This window comes from Mirounga leonina, unplaced genomic scaffold (assembly GCF_011800145.1).
Source record: "Mirounga leonina isolate KUSES-001 unplaced genomic scaffold, KU_Mleo_1.0 Mir_168, whole genome shotgun sequence".
NCBI classification, from domain to species: domain Eukaryota; kingdom Metazoa; phylum Chordata; class Mammalia; order Carnivora; family Phocidae; genus Mirounga; species Mirounga leonina.
In genome coordinates, this window is record NW_023270426.1 from 69,984,033 (window position 1) to 70,002,943 (window position 18,911).

General features: G+C 36.1%; 1 protein-coding gene across 12 annotated transcripts in view; it reads left to right on the forward strand.

Moving 5' to 3' along the window:
* PAM (peptidylglycine alpha-amidating monooxygenase) overlaps positions 1-18,911 on the forward strand; it is a 283,495-nt gene that overhangs the window by 212,799 nt on the left and 51,785 nt on the right. For all 12 annotated transcript variants that reach the window (XM_035014984.1, XM_035014985.1, XM_035014986.1 and 9 more), the window contains exons 8-14: positions 4,220-4,268; positions 5,589-5,656; positions 6,771-6,851; positions 7,130-7,206; positions 7,542-7,645; positions 14,392-14,576; positions 15,654-15,719. In XM_035014984.1, coding sequence (XP_034870875.1) covers positions 4,220-4,268; positions 5,589-5,656; positions 6,771-6,851; positions 7,130-7,206; positions 7,542-7,645; positions 14,392-14,576; positions 15,654-15,719 — 630 coding nt within the window. The remainder of the gene's footprint in view (positions 1-4,219; positions 4,269-5,588; positions 5,657-6,770; positions 6,852-7,129; positions 7,207-7,541; positions 7,646-14,391; positions 14,577-15,653; positions 15,720-18,911) is intronic.

Sequence of the window (18,911 nt, forward strand, 5' to 3'; positions counted from 1 at the left end):
ATTCAGTGTTTCCTAAAGTCATTATAATATATAAGTCAGAAGTTCAGTGTATTTTCTTCCAGAATGTGTTGACTGTCTCATATAAAAACCCATAATGAGTTTTTAGCGGTTTTGCTATTATTGTGTTGTATCCTTGACTTTTTTACAGGATATAGCATGTAGTTGATAAACATGGGATCAAAAGAAAACCTGTAGTATGTCTTTACAGCAGAGTGAGTGGTGAGACTGTGACTCACTTTTAAAACTCTAGAGTGAAGCAAATATACAACAATTACATAGCAATGGCTATTATTTAATTTGGAGAGAACTTTGCTAAGTGTGGTTATTAAAAAAAGTTTTCGAGGGGCGCCTGGGTGGCTCAGTCGGTTAAGCATCTGCCTTCAGCTCAGGTCATGATCCCAGGGTCCTGGGATTGAGTCCCGCATCAGGGTCCCTGCTCAGCCGGGAGTCTGCTTCTCCCTCTGCCTGCCGCCCCTCCCCCCCACTGTGCTCTGTATCTCTCTCTTTCTCTCTTGCTCTCTCTGACAAATAAAATCTTTAAAAAAAAGTCTTCAAATGAAAATTTGACATATATACCAACATACATAAGTTTCTGACCTATTTTTGAGCTTTAGTCTGAGTAGAAAGCCACTCAATTGAGACAATTCTCATCGAGAACATTGTCTGATGGGAAGATTCACTGTCCCTGGCAATAGCTGGAATGTTACTATTAGTAACATTCCTGCTACTCTTAATTTGGTGACAGTTCATCTTTTATGATAAATTTCTTTAATAATTCTGGAAACGTGTTAATTTATTTATTAATTATTCCCATTTAATTTTTTTTAAAGTCATGGTTAAGAATATTAGCCAAGTTGGATATCAAAATGTGATTCACTTTGTTCTTTCACTGCAAAGACGTAATGTAAAACCAAGAAGCAATTCTCATTGCACATTGGCCCTTTTGCTTGGATGGACATTGTATGGGGGAAAAACTCTCTCCTGGTTTATTGTGAATTAAGATAAAAGATTACAAAGCCTAACATTCAATAATTAGTAATCTGTCAGTGCCGAGTACTGTGCTAGGTGAACACCTTATATAATCCTGTCACTTTGCTTAAAATCTTCCAATGGCTTCTTTCAGACAGAATAAAACCCGAACTCTTAACACACTCTGCATGGTGTACAAAATCTCCAGCCTCATGGCCACTGCATCCTTCTGGGACCACTTTCAATAAAATGGCTACCCACTATCACATTATCCTGCTGAGTTTACTGTGTGACATTATCTTGTTTATATATTCAGTGTTTTGTTTTTTCCCTATCTCTCCTACCTCATTTCTCCTACCATGAGAACAAGAGACTTGAGTATATTGTTTTTCACTATATCCCCAGTGTATAGAATAGTGTCTAAATATAGCAATTGCTCAATAAATATGAACTGAATGAATGGATGATTACCATTCCTCAAAATAACCTTATGATAGATATGATTTTTTCATACACATGAGAAAAGTTTTCTAAAACTGACTAGGCTAAATAAGTTAGTCTCTGGAGTTTAGAATTCATTTGGCATCAATGAATGGTGTACTTTAAACCATTCTCTTTTGATCAGTATAGATATTTACATAATTCATTGGCTAATCATTTTGAAAGTAGTACAGACTAGGTATATTTACTAAATCTCATACAGTACACTTAGAAAAACTCATTCTTAAAAATAATTTTTTAGGGGCGCCTGGGTGGCTCGGTTGGTTAAGCATCTGCCTTCGGCTCAGGTCATGATCCCAGGGTCCTGGGATCGAGCCCCGCATCGAGCTCTCTGCTCAGTGGGGAGCCTGCTTCTCCCTCTCCCCCTCCCCCTGCTTGTGTTCTCTCTCTCGCTGTGTCTCTCTCTGTCAAATAAATAAATAAAATCTTTAAAAAAATAATAATAATTTTTTGGGGGGGCACCTGGGTGGCTCAGTTGTTAAGCATCTGCCTTTAGCTCAGGTCATGATCCCAAGGTCCTGGGATCAAGCCCCACATCGGGCTCCCTGCTCCGCCGGAAGCCTGCTTCTCCCTCTCCCACTCCCTGTGCTTATGTTCCCTCTCACTCTGTGTATCTGTAAAATAAATAAATAAAATCTTTAAAAATAATAATAATAATAATAATTTTGGGGGGACGCCTGGGTGGCTCAGTCAATTAAGTGTCTCCCTTCAGCTCAGGTCATGATCCCAGAATCCTGGGATCGAGTCCCACGTGGGGCTCTTTGTTCAGCAGGGAGCCTGCTTCTCCCTCTACCTGCCACCCACCCCCCTGCTTATGCTTTCTCTCTCTGACAAATAAATAAATAAAATCCTTAAAAAAATAATTTTTTAATAAATTAAAAAATACTCAATTATCCTTTCTATATTTAATAAAAGCATAGACAAAAATTAAAATAAACCTGTGTTGTTATTTATTATGATTATTATTTTCTCCTCATCTCTTTAAAACTCCCTTGAGATTTTTTTTTTTAAAGATTTATTTATTTATTTATGAGAGAGAGTGCACGCACCAGCGGAAGGGGCAGAGGGAGAGAGAATCTCAAGCAGACTCCACGTCCACGCTGATTGCCCAGCACTGAGTGTGGAGTCAGAGGTGGGGCTCGATCTCATGATTCTGAGATCATGATCCTGCGATGACAACCCTGAGATCACGAACTGAGCCAAAACCAAGAGTCAGACACTTAACTGACTGTGCCACTCAGGTGCCCCAACTCACTTGAAATTATTATGAAAATAGCACCACACTGGAATTTGATTTAGGATATTGGGTAGAAATCCCTTTGTAAAGTGACAAAAAACAACCTGATTAAATATAAAGTGTTTATCATTCCATTTATTTCTGTACTATCATTGTTAAAATCAAGCTTATAGTAAATGGAGAAATTTCCTTTGTGTTTTATTGCCAAAGTATTAAATATGACTTGTTATACTTTCTAAATTTTATCTCTGGTAAATCAAAATGTGTATCTTGTTACTTAGGTTACCTGTTATTTTATATTACTGTATGAAACTACCTTTGTTTTTCTCGTAAGAATTAGAGCTGAAAGGAAGAAATTTCCTTAAAACTGTTCCATCTGCTGTTATTTATTATCACACTTCACTTTTTAATTTCAAGTATAAATCTGTTAATCTTGCACACACTAGTTATTTATATGAAAATAAACTCTCAAAATTGAGATATAATGTTTTCTAAAACTTAGAATAAAGTGCGAAGTGGAAAGAATTTAGCATACACAGAAATAGAAGGAATGAGTAAGTATGAGTTACTATTCATGGTCTCTGTGGTGACAAATCAGCAAGTTCAACAGAGATAAAAATTTGGATGGGTAATTTAAATTTTTACCTTCTTTCTACTTGCGGAAGGCAAAGGAATAAAAGAGAGGATTTGTAAGAGGTCTCTGAAGTGTCCTTGGCAAAAATCAGGAGATACTCAGAGGCTTTCCACTGAAGTTGGGGTGAAAATTACCATCAGGTTGCTATTTAGAACGTAGGAATGGGCAAGGCTTAGAAACCAAAGAGGGTGATTCCTATAGATATATCAAAGACATTACAGATGCTAAACGTGGTCATATCTAGAAAGCTCAAATTACGGACTACTTCCGTTTTTGAAAAGTAGAGAAGCTAGTTGTTCAGAGCCAACATGGAACAAACCATTCAGTTAATCAACTTTTCTGGATGTTTCAACAGTGTAGATCATTCATAGAGAGCAGCAACAACTTTCTTTTGTGAGCTGCGACTAGTATCTAGTATGACTGCAGGAAAGCAGATAATTTGTCAGTTTGAGGAGTCGAGAAAAAAACCACAGACTGCTTGAAATGATAGTTTTGTTGTTGCTGTCATGATGTATTGGAGATTAAATATATTCATGAATATGAAAATACTCTGTAAACTATAAAACACCATACAAACAAAAACATAGTTTGGGGTTTTTTTTTAGTACTGAGTTATAATCATTTAAAAGTTAGTCGTTTGGGGCGCCTGGGTGGCTCAGATGGTTAAGCGTCTGCCTTCAGCTCAGGTCATGATCTCAGGGTCCTGGGATCAAGTCCCGCATCGGGCTCCCTGCTCCTTGGGAGCCTGCTTCTCCCTCTGCCTCTCTCTCTCTCTCATGAATAAATAAATAAAATCTTTAAAAAAAAAAAAGTCATTTGAAATCCGCTTTTCACATTTTCCTATTTAAGATGTGTATTTTGTCTGTGTGCATTTTCAGACAATCACAAAGACTGTTCCGGTGTGGCCTTACACCTCACACGCTTGCCGTAAGTACTTCCAGTTACCCGAGCTGAGTGACAGCTTTAAGATCTTTGACAACTTAAAAGTGGGAAATCCACTCTGTTCATTATCTATTGCTATATAACAAATCACCCTAAACTTAGTGGCTTGAAACAACAAGTATTCTGGGCACAAGCTTAGCTGGGGGCTGGGGCTGGTCTCACACAAAGGCTGCAATCAAAGGCTCAGCCACGGTTTCAGCCATCTGGGGGCTCCACTGGGGTGGAGCCACTTCCAAGATCTATGGACAGGATTAGTTCCTTGTTGGCTGCTGGCTGGAGGACTCCCTCATTTCTTGCCTTGTGGACTTGAAACAGGGCAGCTCACAATATGGCTGTTGGCTTCCATCACAGCCAGCAAGAGAAAACAAGAGAGGGCAGGCAAGATGGAAGCCACGGCCTGGTTGTAGCCAGATGTCAGAAGTTAGTGAATAATATAGAAATCTGATAGGTGAAGAAAAGAGTTGCCACAAATCATCATACTCTGACTCCTATGGGAAAAAAAAAAAAGTGAAATTGCTTTTGCCTTATTCTGTTTGTTAGAAATAACCAATCCCTAGGTCTAGTTACTATGCCCAGCCCATGCCCAAGGGAAGAGGATTAGACAAGGGCATGAATGTCAGAGCTAGGAATTACTGAGAGCTGTGTTAGCCAGAATTCTCTAGAGAAACTGAACCAATAGAATGTCCACACATGCGCAAGTGAGTGCACACACACACACACACAGAGAAAGAGAGAGAGATTTACTTCAAGGAATTGGCTTACACAGTTGTGGGGGCTGGCAGATCTGTGATCTGCAAGGCAGGCTGGAAATTCTGGCAAGAGTTAGTGTGGAGTCTTGAGTCCAATGCAGTCTGGAGGCAGAATTCCTTCCTCTTCCTGGGACCTCAGTCTTTTCTCTTAAGAGACCTACCCACACTGTGAATGGTAATCTGCCTTACTCAAAGTCAATAATTTAAATGTTGGTTACATCTAAAAAATACCTTCACAGCAACATCTAGACCAATGTTTGACCAGACTACTGGGCTCTATCCCCTAGCCAAGTGGACAAAGACAATTAACTGTCACAGGAGCCATTTAGAGACTGCCTTCCACATACACCAGGCTATAAAAAATGTTTTTAGCTATTTGCCCAAGAAAATAAGTTATTTTAAGAAAAAACATATATTCTACCTCTTTTTCCATGTTGTTTCCATTTTCACATGAATCATATTTTATAGAGCAGTGTATTGAAGTATATCTTATTTTTCTAAGGCCATTGTTTTGATGTTTCAAATAGTTGATATAAATGTTAACTGTTTCCTGTAGACAGCCTTTAATTGCTGGCATGTACCTTATGATGTCTGTTGACACTGTTATTCCTCCGGGAGAGAAAGGTAATTATCTTTTAGTATTTACCATCATCTCATTACTTAATCTATAGGAATGGATTTACAGTATATTTTTTAATAAGATTTTGAAATGACCTATATCTCTGAAAACTAAGCCAATTCTTTATTACCCTTAGATTTTAAATGACCTATATCTCTGAAAACTAAACCAATTCTTTATTACCCTTAGATTTTAAATAGATTTCTCTATTATTACAAGCCAGTAGTTTATTATCATCCATTCTTTTATTGAGATGCTAAGAATTGAGGCCCATGGGTAGGTACTAGGTTATATAAATGAAAGAATAAATCTTGAGTATGTTACAAATCAGTCACTCATCCTTCAGATGCCAAAGACGAACCTCATAACCTACAGTGACATAAACTACTGCAGAGAATATCAGGTTCAAAATCAAGAGGCTGGCAAATCCAAGACCAACTCAGTCTTTGAAGTTAGATATACTGAGCTTAATTCCCTATTTGTAAAATGGGGATAATAATAGCTGATTCTCCTAAACTTACAAAAGCTATTGGAATAAGTGTAATATTATTTACCAGTATATCTGATCATCTGATGAAAATGCTATGTTAAATATTACTCCTTTGTTTTTACTGGGAATCTCATAAAGGTATCAGCAAGTTTGGTCTCATTGTTACTGTTCACTTATTATCAAAGACATATTTACTGAAGAGCTACAGTGTTTTCAACAGAAAGGAAAGAGAAGTCAATGAAGTGGTTCCTTCTCAACAGGAATTGTCAATGCAGTTACCTTAGGTGTATGCAGCCAATTGTTAAGCTTTTTCAACTGCATAAATTTTCATGATAAAAGTAGCAAATGAAGCCTGTGTTTTCACTGACTGGGTATCTTGTTTTGGCTCTAGTCATTTTGTTTACTAAAGAAATTAAATGTGAGGGCGAGAGGCTATTAACTCATCTTAGGACATTGGCTGGTACATAATAGGCCCTTAACACCTGCTGAATACCTAAGTGCATGTTTACTTGATAGGAAAACCCCCATGCCTAGCATCTTGTGAATAACCTATACATACTTTTAGACAAGAATAATGTTATTTTCCAGTTGGAGAGTGACCTTTTTTTCTGTGTTTTCATTTCTAACAGTGGTGAATTCTGACATTTCATGCCATTACAAGAAGTATCCAATGCATGTCTTTGCCTATAGAGTTCACACTCACCATTTAGGTAAGAACTTAAACTACAGGTTAAATTATAAATATTTACCTTGGCACTTGCTAACGCTATAAATGTAAATTATATTTGACCTTAAATCTGTTTCAATGAAAGATTTTGCATAATACCTTGAAAATGTATGTTTTTCATCATACTGTTTTCATTAAAATACCTAGCATTTGGGGTTCTGACAATATTCAAATTTTATTTTGAAAAAGGAAAGCAAATGATGCCTTTTATTTTTCTAATACTTTATAATATTATATCATTATAATTTATGTTCATTACAGGTAAGGTAGTCAGTGGGTACAGAGTAAGAAATGGACAGTGGACACTGATTGGACGCCAGAGCCCCCAGCTGCCACAGGTATGTAGAAACTGGTTTCATTCTGAGACAAAAAAATATTAATCAACAGATAATAATCTTAGAAACCCTCATAGAATCCTTGTGAATTTCTCTAGAATCCTAACATCTCCAAATCTACCTTTATTATTTATCTAAGCTGTGTATAACCTTCCTTTTACAACTTCCAACTTGATGGTTTCTCTTAACATTTGTAAACATGCTGGTGAATTTTGTGTCTGTATGTTTGCGTCTTCTTCCTCTCTACCCAGAGTATGCCAAGCCTCACATTAAGAAAGTATGTAGTTCTGGATTTTATTGGTAATTTTAATGAATCATTGTGTTTATCTTCTTGGTAGGCTTTCTACCCTGTGGAACACCCAGTAGATGTTAGTTTTGGTGACATATTGGCAGCAAGATGCGTATTCACTGGTGAGGGAAGGACAGACGCCACGCACATTGGGTATGGTTTTGCAAATTCTGCTATTTAAAAATATTTTATTGGGGCAAGGCATGATTATAGGTGATAGTTATCTTTGTGAATGAATTGCACTTTTTTTTTTTACTATCATGAACAATTATAACAAACTGTATATCACATTTTCTCATTTTAGAACTCATTAGGATAAACTCCAGAACATGTGCTTATTTTTTTATACTTCCTTTCCTCCTGTTTATTCAAAACCTTCAGTATCACATCTCTATATATTATAGATGCCACAAGAGTGTATATTACTTCCTCAGGCTCATTTAATAAAGAAAAATATAATTGATTATGAAAGTTTTTCCTCAAGTGTCCTTTTGCCCTATGTTCAAATTTAGGCAAATATATAGCTTCCACATTTGGTGGTGTCCATTAATTACTCAGAACTGTGATTTTTTTCTGCCTGTTAAAACTTCTGTGTATTCATTGTTTTCCAGTTGTTTAGTCTTCCAAGTGGGAATGATAATATTCAGCACTTTTCCAAGAGAACATTGAACTTTAAATAATTTTCAAAATATTGAGCCTCCTTGAAATAAGTATATTTTATAACCCTAAGTAAAATTTTCAAAGCACTATGAATACTCTTTCAAAATAGGTTTGCCTGAATTAAAAATGAAAGATAAAGTCTCGGGCGCCTGGGTGGCTCAGTTGGTTAAGCGACTGCCTTCGGCTCAGGTCATGATCTTGGAGTCCCTGGATCGAGTCCCACATCGGGCTCCCTGCTCGGCAGGGAGCCTGCTTCTCCCTCTGACCCTCCCCCATCTCATGTGCTCTCTCTCTCTCTCTCTCATTCTCTCTGGCTCAAATAAATAAAATCTTTAAAAAAAAAAAAAAGAAAGATAAAGTCTCTTACCATGTTTTGTTTTGTTTTGTTTTGTTGTCAGAAAAGAACCAAGGAGCCTTCTTTCCATGTTAAACTAGATTATAAAATATTTACTGATGCCACCTGGATGCTGAAGTTTTAAACCATTTATCTTTGATCAAAGAGAAGTCACAGAAAGTAGGCATCTGAAAATAGGCATTAGATGTACTAAGGATGATTCTTATGACAAAACTAGCTGTTGGTTGTCAGGGGAAAGGGAAAAGATGCTGAAGCAGGTAAAAGAAAAAAAGCATTTGAGACCGTGGAATAGGATTTTTTATGTCACTCTAAAGGGTTGTTGTATTAATAAACATCAATTTTAAGGCTAAAGATAGGACACACAGAAAAAAATATCAAGTTATATTAAACGAGAAGGTTCCAAGAGTTTTGCTTTTGGATAAATTTTAAGTTCGGGAAAGAGACTTGAGGAAAACAATAAAATTATGCCATCGCATGAATGGTAACTAAGAAAAAGCTTGACAAAGTAGACAAAATTAGATTTGAAGGAGTCAAACATTCCTTCTTACCAGCCTTCATTATCATTATTATTATTATTTTAAAGATTTTAAAGTGATTTCTGCACCCCACATGGGGCTCGAACCCACAACCCCGAGATCAAGAGTTGCATGCTCCACTGAGTGAGCCAGCCAGGCACCCAGCCTTTAAGTATATGAGTCACAGGGTATTGATCAGCTGTTCTCCATTCTATGTAAGTGTAGACCCTCCACAACTTTACTTAAGTGCCATTGGTTATTTTATTAGCCTCTGAAATAGGTAAACAAAGTAGGAAAAAGTCCTTTGCAACACATTCTGTGTATTAGTGTATAAGTTCAAGTGTGGAATAAATAGAATTTTTTGCTTAAAAGTCCTTTAACAATTTAGAAGGGCTTGTAACTTGGGCCAAATTGTATCCTTTGAGTATCCTCTGTGGGGCAGGATGAAACAGAAAATAGTGACTTACTGCAATGCCAGGATGAGAGACTGAAGTAATCTCAGGAACCCTCTTTCAGTTTCAGGAATCTGGAATAATGCAGTCTTTTAACAAATGTGCATTTCTCTTTAAAATAATACCTTAAAATGACTGTACAAATCTATCTTTTTGTAAATCTCATGTGGGCTAAAGGGAATGCCATCTTGAAATACAAATGAAATAGAAAGAAATTACAAGAAGTTATTGGATGAGTCCATATTCTGAATATTTAATTTATATGAAGGTAGCATTTTTTTTCCAGTGGAATAAACTAATAAGATAGGTTTGAATAAAATTTAAATATGAATAAAAATTCTCCTAATAATGCATAGTATTCCTGCATCACTTAATATGCATTTTAGTTTTAGAGAGGTAATAGCATCAATGCATCTGTTTTATAAAATACAGGATACCACTTCCACAGGGAACCAGTTAAAAAAGAAAACTAGTGTTTTATGAGTCCGTAAATCTCCTCTCCCTTTTCTCCCTTCCTGCTTAAGCCCCAACATGAACATACATGAATATGTACTCCCCCTGGGCACAGGTTTGAACCATGAGCATGAAGACTAATCAGATATGAGGCCACTTACCGCAAGTCGTATGGGGCCAGCAGATGCCCCTCCATGCACTGGGAGACCTACTGGCGTCAAGCTGTTAACTTTCTTATTCTGCAGCCACCTGGAAGCCAGGTTTTACAGGAAAATTCTGTCAGTGGCCTACCAAGAAGATGTTCAGCTGAGTAATTCTTCCACCCAATCCGAACTTAACTCTGTATTGAGCTAACAATCTTAGGACTGGAGAAAGTTTTGCTGGGGTGGAACGATCGTAGTTAACTAATAAAAAGCCCTTTTAAAAAGAGGGACTAATTTTTTCCTAGTAGAGACGCACCGCAAAATACAACCATTAAAGAGTAGGTGGATTTAAGACAAGACATATTAAGAAATTTACCAAATGAGGGCGCCTGGGTGGCTCAGATGGTTAAGCGTCTGCCTTCGGCTCAGGTCATGATCCCAGGGTCTTGGGATCGAGACCCACATCGGGCTCCCGGCTCAGCGGGGAGCCTGCTTCTCCCTCTGACCCTCTCCCTTCTCATGCTGTTTCTCTCTCGCTCGCTCTCTAAAAAATAAATAAAATCTAAAAAAAAAAAAAGAAAGAAAGAAATTTACCAAATGGTAATATTTTTAAGAAATAATTAACAATATTATTATTAATATTAATAAATTAATATTTAAGAAATATTAAATTTCTTTTAAAATAGTAAATATGAATAATATGTCTTAGACAAAGTTGCACCAGTGTATGTACTGAGAACATAGTACCAACTAAGTCAACGTAGAAGCAGTATTTTGTGCCTGACTGCATTACATATTTTATATTCAATATGACACTTCTCTAAATTCATTTCAAATGTTTAGTCAAGTTTAAACAAACAAAAAAAGAATTTTATTAATAGTCAGCCAATTAAGCTAATTAAGTCAGCTAATTTGCTAACATTTTAAATTAACTTTTGAGAATTGGTAGATAATATTTACATATTTGGTCAATTTTGTGGGTCATATTTTTCCTTTGGAACCAGTTATTTAATGTACACATGAGAATGTCTAGTTAATATTCATAGATACCAAACACAGCACTTTAATCAACATTTTGAAGTGTATGATATGCCAGGATAAAGTTACATGGTCAGAAACTCCTTAATGTATAAATTTAAAAGCACCATGAAACCTCTGAAGAAACAATTCAAAGTTTTGAAAAATAACTTCTTTAGAGTGTTGATACTTCTTTCCAAAATTAGTACTTCCCATCATTGTTTTTTGTTTTGTTTTGTTTTGTTTTTGTAAGTCCAGCATCTGTTGGCTGTAAGGGGCCTAGGGATGAGGGAATCATTGAAGTGGAGGGAGTATCATTGTCTGAAACACAATCATAGTGTACGACAAGATTTTGGTTTTTTAAATGGTACATTTCAGAATATTTGAGACTTTCTTAAATTTCTATTATGTATCTTTATAATAGGAAATAATATATTTTATTAAAACCCTCTTAGAACATAGATAGATGATAAATAGATAGATAAACAGATAGATATAAATATTTTTCTGGAAGGCCATAGACCGAGTTCATAAAATTGACCTGACTCAGCAGTACAATATATTAGCGGGTAACAGGTTATGCCATACAAGTTGTAAACATTTATTAAGAGAGATTATTCGTTCTTCCTCCCTTCAATAAATATTTATTGAGGGCTTAACTATTTTCAGGCTCATCACAGCTTGTCAGATTTAGAACGAGTGATATAAAAAAGTAGTTCTCACATAAGCACTTTATTTTGCATGAAAATGAAAGAAATGCACCACTGTAATTTTGGAATAAAAGTGATGCCAGCAGGCATCATTTAGGGAATCACACTGGCGTTAGGAAAGGCTGAAAGGGTCATTCAGCGGGGCCAGGGCACACGTGTGAACACAGCCTCCCTCCATACTTTCTCATTAATAATCACTAGATTGACAGAGTTGAATTGCATGTGTTGTCCTCTATGGAAAATAAGGGTAAATGTGTCAGAATTCCCCCTTAGGAATACAGAAAGCAGTCTGATTTAAAGTCAGATTTTTTTTTTTTCAGTGAAGGAAAGACAGATGTGGAATAAAACAGGCAAACTGGTTTGCTGATACTAAGGAAGATTTGAGTCCCGACACATTTAAGATGTGATAGTTTCTCATTCAGATAGGAACTCAGAGTTACCTTAACTACAAGTTCATTTATAAATGGAAAGGCATAAAGTCTGACTCTTTTCTTTTCCTTCAGCTCTTTAATGAATTTTTCTTTGTGGTAGCAAAGATTCTTTTTTTTTAATTAAAGATTTTATTTATTTATTTGACAGAGAGGGGGAGAGAGAGCACAAGCACGGGGAGGTAGCAGAGGGAGAGGGAGAAGCAGGCTCCCCACTGAGCAGGGAGCTCGATGCGGGGCTCGATCCCAGGACTCTGGGATCGTGACCTGAGCCGAAGCCAGACGCTTAACCCACTGAGCCATCCGGATCCCCTGTGATAGCAAAGATTCTAAAGCTATTTGATCAGCTCAATTTTGTATCATAGGATCAGTACCTTAAATGAATTTTGGTGAGCTGATTACGCTCTCACAAAGTCACGTGTTTAGAGATGAATGTGGGCATGAGGTTCCCAAACAGGTAAAATGTAGAAGGATCTGTCCACAGATTGGTTGCAAGTTTCATTTATTACTACATAAATTTACTGATTTTTTTTTTCCTTTCACTGATTGGAAAAGTTTGCATGGTTATTTTGCTTTCCCTCTCTGCACTATGAGTCAAGGTCTTCTAAGCTAGAGCCACATCTTAAATTCCTTTTCCCTCATCTCTGTCTCTTGATCTACACATTTTTCTTTATTTTGAATGGGGGGTAGGGTGGACAATATGGTGAGAGGTTCTGGCTTATTACTCGGGCACCAGCTATTCCTTTTATAGCACACAGCTTTCTGACCAACTTCAGTGATATAAAATGAAATTCTTAGGAGTGGTGTTTTGACACAGGAAGATGTGTGTAGTGAACAGGTGTTTGTTTGGGACTGCACCTCCCTATTTGCTTGCATTTCACAGGAGAGGTAATTACACTGACAGGTATTAGATTCAAAGAGTGAGAAGCCAAATGACTTTTAAAGCATGAACAGAGCTTCCCGTGACAGGGATTTATTGCTGTGGTCTCTCAGGGGCTCTACATTTTCAGAGCTCACAGAAACCCCATCCCTGTTTGGAAAATTTTTTTTTTTCCTTCCTTTGCTGATGTCATCACTGTTGCTATGGAGAGGAAGTGAGTGCCACATGACATTGCTGGAAAAATCAACACTGAGGTATTTTTGTACAGCAAATAATCCACTTCATAGCTTGTATTTTATTAGCAGAGGCTTGCTAAAAATTGTCAGAACACCAAAAAGGAAACATTCATTTGCACGAACTACCTTGGAAATGAAAGTCTTGTGAAGGTGTACCAAAATAATTCCCTCCTAATGATAGTGAAAAGGATGAAATACATGACAGCCCATGTGAACTGAGGAAGAACAAAACATGTGTTAAACTATTAGGCATTGCCTTGTATTATTTGGAACTTGTATCTTAGAAATGTCCATCCCACTGTTTGAAAATCTATTTTTAACAATTGAGTCTTTCAGCTGAGTGGCACTACCCCACTGAGGTCTGAGCCTTTAGAGGAGGTTAGGACTGATGTCATTTTGTATCATTCCTTTCTATCTCCCTTTACTTCCCTGCTGAGGAAGCCAAGGTGCCAAGTCAGATATCAGGGGCACATTTATGATGTCTTAGTATCAATACAGGATTCTCGGTTCATCTGACCATGAGGCTGGAGGCAGTTACCAAAAACAGGATCCTAGACTCTTGGTGTTAAATGACAAAAGCCATTTTTAAAGACTTGTAAATAATATATGATATTTCTGTTAAAGTGTTCAGAATTTTACCATTATTAAGTAAATAATTAAGATTTTTCCATGAAGAAAGCACTTTGCCCAATCTGCAAGTTCTAGGAAATAGAAGAAGGGCTAAAGCATAAAAGGATTTGGAGGAGGAAAGAAAGTATGTCGCTGCTACTTAAATGCCATTTCCATCTGTGGTATTTGGTGAGATCTCTGGAGTGACTGCAAATGGATACTCCCTTATGAAGTGGAAATATGCCTTTGACAATGTGCTTTTGATGCTGAAAACTGTGATGGGTTTTAATGAAAGCTATAAAATAAATGCACAATGTTTCCACCTCTGGACCTATTGCTTGGCAGATTTACTGGTTGCATTTTTCTTGCATTAAGAACGTGTTTTATGTGAGTGGCTGATTTGTTATGTCTTTCTTTTCTTTTCTTTTTTTTTGCTTGCAGTGGCACATCTAGTGATGAAATGTGCAACCTATACATTATGTATTACATGGAAGCCAAGCATGCAGTTTCTTTCATGACCTGTACCCAGAACGTAGCTCCGGATCTGTTCAGAACCATACCACCAGAGGCCAATATTCCAATCCCTGTGAAGTCTGATATGGTTATGATGCATGGACATCACAAAGGTAAAACTGGTATTCATTTAAAGTAAAATATGATTTTGTATTTTATATTTTCTTGTGTGTCTCACTTGACTATATAATTAATATTTAAAATCATCCACCTTCTATCAATCACATGTACACATAATCCGATTCCCACTTTTCCCTCTTTTTAACCTATCTACCCTCCTGACATGCCCCCATCAAAGCAGTGAAAGTGAAGAATCTAGTGATGAAAACAGACTAGTTTGGGGACCAGTTCAATAAATGTAGCTCTTTCTTCATTTAATTCATGTTTTCTCACTTCCCCATTTGATTCTTTCCATAGCCAGTAATGACTTATGCAATTTATGAATTTATATGCCGTGTTCAAAAGAGTGCTTTGGTTTGCCAATGAAAATGGTTATCGTCTCCAACCATACCCTAAATTATCTATTTTAATGGGCCTCCTCAAGCAGAGAAGAGTTCTTGATTTATGAGGCATTACTAATCTTGGCCATTTTGGTCTCATTCTCAGAATTGTTGATGAACTTACTCTTCATCTGCAAAATGATCATACTGATTGTCATTTCATTAGTTTAAAATTGCAAAACCCACACCCTGTTTTATTGGATGAAGTATGCTGAAACTTTACTGAGTTTTACAGATCCACTCTTAAAATTGCCAGAGCAGCTTCTTATGTCTTTCTATTGGAAATTTTATGAAACAAGTTTAAATAGCGATTAGGTCACTTATTAAGATCTTAATATACTTATAGAATGTGCCTTAAAATGTTCTTAAAGTATCCTTAAAATGTCACTAAATTCAATTTTTAAAAATTCAAGCAGTTTTATTGGTGCATTTTTTAAATTCTGTATCATGTAAATATTACTGAAAAGGTAGTTGATCTGGTTATTAAGTCAGAAGTCTGGTAAATGGTGGTTACACTGGAGTTTTTTTCTGATTTAGAGCATTTCTACCATATAAATTCTTAATGCTGTTGTTTTTATGAAACATAAGATCCTGAAAATATTTTAATGTTGATGGTATATTTCCAGTAAACTATTTAACATATGTGATATGTCCCACAAATTTATGCTCAGCTTTTTTGATCCTTTACAGAAACAGAGAACAAAGATAAGACTTCTTTACTACAGCAGCCAAAAGGAGAAGACGTGTTAGAACAGGGTATGTATGCATAGTTTTATAATTAGGCTTAAAAAAGTATTCATGTTCTAATTAGGCAACCAAATTTTAAAGTTACTGAGATATTTTAGGTCTCTTTATCAGCGTCCATCCCTGTGTATTGCTGTTTTTATATTATACATAATTCATGAGAAAATGGTCAATTGTTGTACTTTACCTTTGAAAGTAAAAGTCCTTGATGTAATTTAGACCTATTAGGTTTTTCTATCTTTGTTTTATTTTTTTTAATATGGTAACTTTTATATGTAGTGCAAGTATAATCATTAGAAACAATCGGTGGGCTGCTTCTGAAATCTAAAGGACTTTACCATTTAGAATCTTGTATACTTTGGGCGATGTATTCATTGACTATATTTGGAAGAAATTAAGACTTAACCTTCATTTTGCCTTTCTTAAGTCATTCTTTTCTACCTTCAGTAAAGTAGGAGGGATTATCAATGTAGGCATTTGTAGTTTTGTGTTAAGTTGCCATCTGATGAGTTAAGAAAGCATCATTCTTCCTCTGATCTGTTTCTTTGAAGTAGTAATACTTGATCCTTGTATGTCATATACTGCATGCATTGGCACTGAAAGATTATTCTCCATCCTGTTTTCTTACCAGTTGTTTCAAAGATGATACTTTGTGTTAGGCGCTGGAGTATGTTATCAAGTCATTTTTGGCTAGAGCGGATATATTTTAAAACATTAGTTTAATGTTCATGCAAGCACACTTCTTATGACAACATCAAGTGTGCAGGAAATAGATAGGATTTTTCTGTTGGCAACAGGTAGAAATTTCTCACTCTTTGGATATTGTAAACCACTATTGGAAGTCTTCAAAATGTATTCTATTAGGTCTAGGTCAAAGACAATACTCTTGCATTAAGAGTATTTACAAAATTGAAGAACCCAGACTTTTTAAAGGAAGACATACACTCTGAGAGGGGATTAGGGAAAACTGTGATATAAAAGTTTTTAAATTATATAGAGTATGTTCCATAACGTTTCATTATAACAAAGTGGCCTCTAAAAGAATACCACTTTAGCTCAAAGTTGTTTCTACTTTTCTGTTAAGTCAAAAAAGGGAGACGATTTTAAACTAGTTTATATACTAAATGGCTCATACTAAACTATTGAGTATGATTTAAAATAGCTAAATTTACCAGTCTGTGTATATAACTGTAAGGAAGTCAGTAATTATATACTACATATAGTAGTATTAACAGTGTTTGCTATAACTGTACTGAAATTTGATCAGACTTAAAATGAATTATTTTGATATTGAACACACTGTTTGAAATATATGCCTTTGAAATAATTTGAGTCATATTAGATTACATTTTGAAATACTAACATATGTGATGATAAAGTATAGAATGAGACCACCATTTAGTAGATGTGTCTTATAAAATGGTGAGTTTCTATGGAAACTGTGGCTGAACTGTTTTCATTTTCAAGTTATTTGAGTTGATCAAGGGAGACATTGAAACTTTTGAAAGATTAGAAAACCAGAGGTTTCATTAGCCGAAGAACATGTTAGGTTTAATCTGTTCTTTCCAAATAAGATTTAGGAGGTGTCATGTATGATACCTAAAAACCAAATCCTTTAGAACATTTTCATATTTTGCCATTCATTTACCTTTTCGTGTTTGATCATATATGTATATAATATTAAGAAGTTTCAATATACCCAAAGCCTTACTGGTTCTAGAGAAGAATTCTATGGACACAAAATAAATTATTTTCTTAGAGTTAGTGATTTATTCTACTTATGAATAAAAATGCTGTAAAGTGATTTAACTTGGGAAAAATATATTCTTCTGACTGAATTTTAATACTACAGAAAATAGGCTATGGCATTCATATGTTGAAATTAGTGGGCCCATCAAAATGTCACCTGCTAGGTTATATGAAGACAGATAATTAACCAAAAGCCATTTCAGTGTCCAGTGTAGCCCATATATTATTCTGCAGGTCTTTGGGCACCACCAGCCTAGGATTTAAAGAGAATAGAGAAATATACCAAGTGCATATTTGTACACATAGTCAATTTGATTCGCTAATGAGATCAGTCTCTCTCCTTGCAGTACACAGGGTAGATCTACTCATTACTGAGAGAGTATCCCACTCTTCTCAGAGATGTCTTTTTGCACAAAATGTGTATTTGTATTAATTCCCTGGGAAGATAAATGGGCCAGGTAGCTAATAAGAGGGCTCTAATTCTTCAAATAAATTATGCCACATCTGCTGATTTTTAAGTAAGCCCTCCAGCTCAACCTTCTGCCTTATTTTGGTGCTCTGGCCAAAACAATTTATGTTCAAGTACTCTGCCAGCTTGTGTTGATTCTTTTAATATTTTAAATCCCCAATAAATAAAAGCTGTGAATCATTTCAGTTGTGCTAACCACAGGTTAACAGACAGCATCTATGTTGGTCACACAGAGGTTGTCAAACCCCCATTGGAAATAGAACAGTTGTGGAGCAGGAAGGGAAAGGCCCCTAACGTCAGAGGACATGTACTCAAAGGCAAGTTCGGTACCCATCAGTGGCTAAATAATAGAGTTCTGCCTGGATAACACAAACAATTTGGTTTTTTTGTTGTTGTTGTTGTTTTTAAAGATTTTATTTATTTATTTGCGAGAGAGAATAAGAGACAGAGAGCACGAGAGTGAGGAGGGTCAGAGGGAGAAGCAGACTCCCCGCTGAGCAGGGAGCCCGATGCGGGACTCGATCCCGGAACTCCAGGATCATGACCTGAGCCGAAGGCAGTCGCTTAACCGACTAAGCCACCCAGGCGCCCAACAATGTTGTTTTTACTTCCTATCTTAATACAGTGGAAAGCATATAGGAAGATAAAGGTCAAGATCTGCAATAAATGCTCTGTTGGAAAGAAGGAATGACTTTTATTAAGGTAGTCAAAAAAGACGGAAAGTATTCATATGCTATAGGCTGAAAACAAATGTAGCTGTGTCACATTGTTTATCTAATATTCTGTCCAGGAGGAATAGAAGTTTGGGTTGTTTTTTTTTTAATTCTAATTACAAAAATAGCTAGCTATTAATTTTTGGCAGAATATTAATCTTGATTGGAGATGTTACTAGAGTTTAAAAGAAACAGTTGAGTTACATGAATCTATGTAGTGTTGCCCGGCCTGTGCTTACAAACACTCTTACCTTCTGCAGTATCCTTATCTAT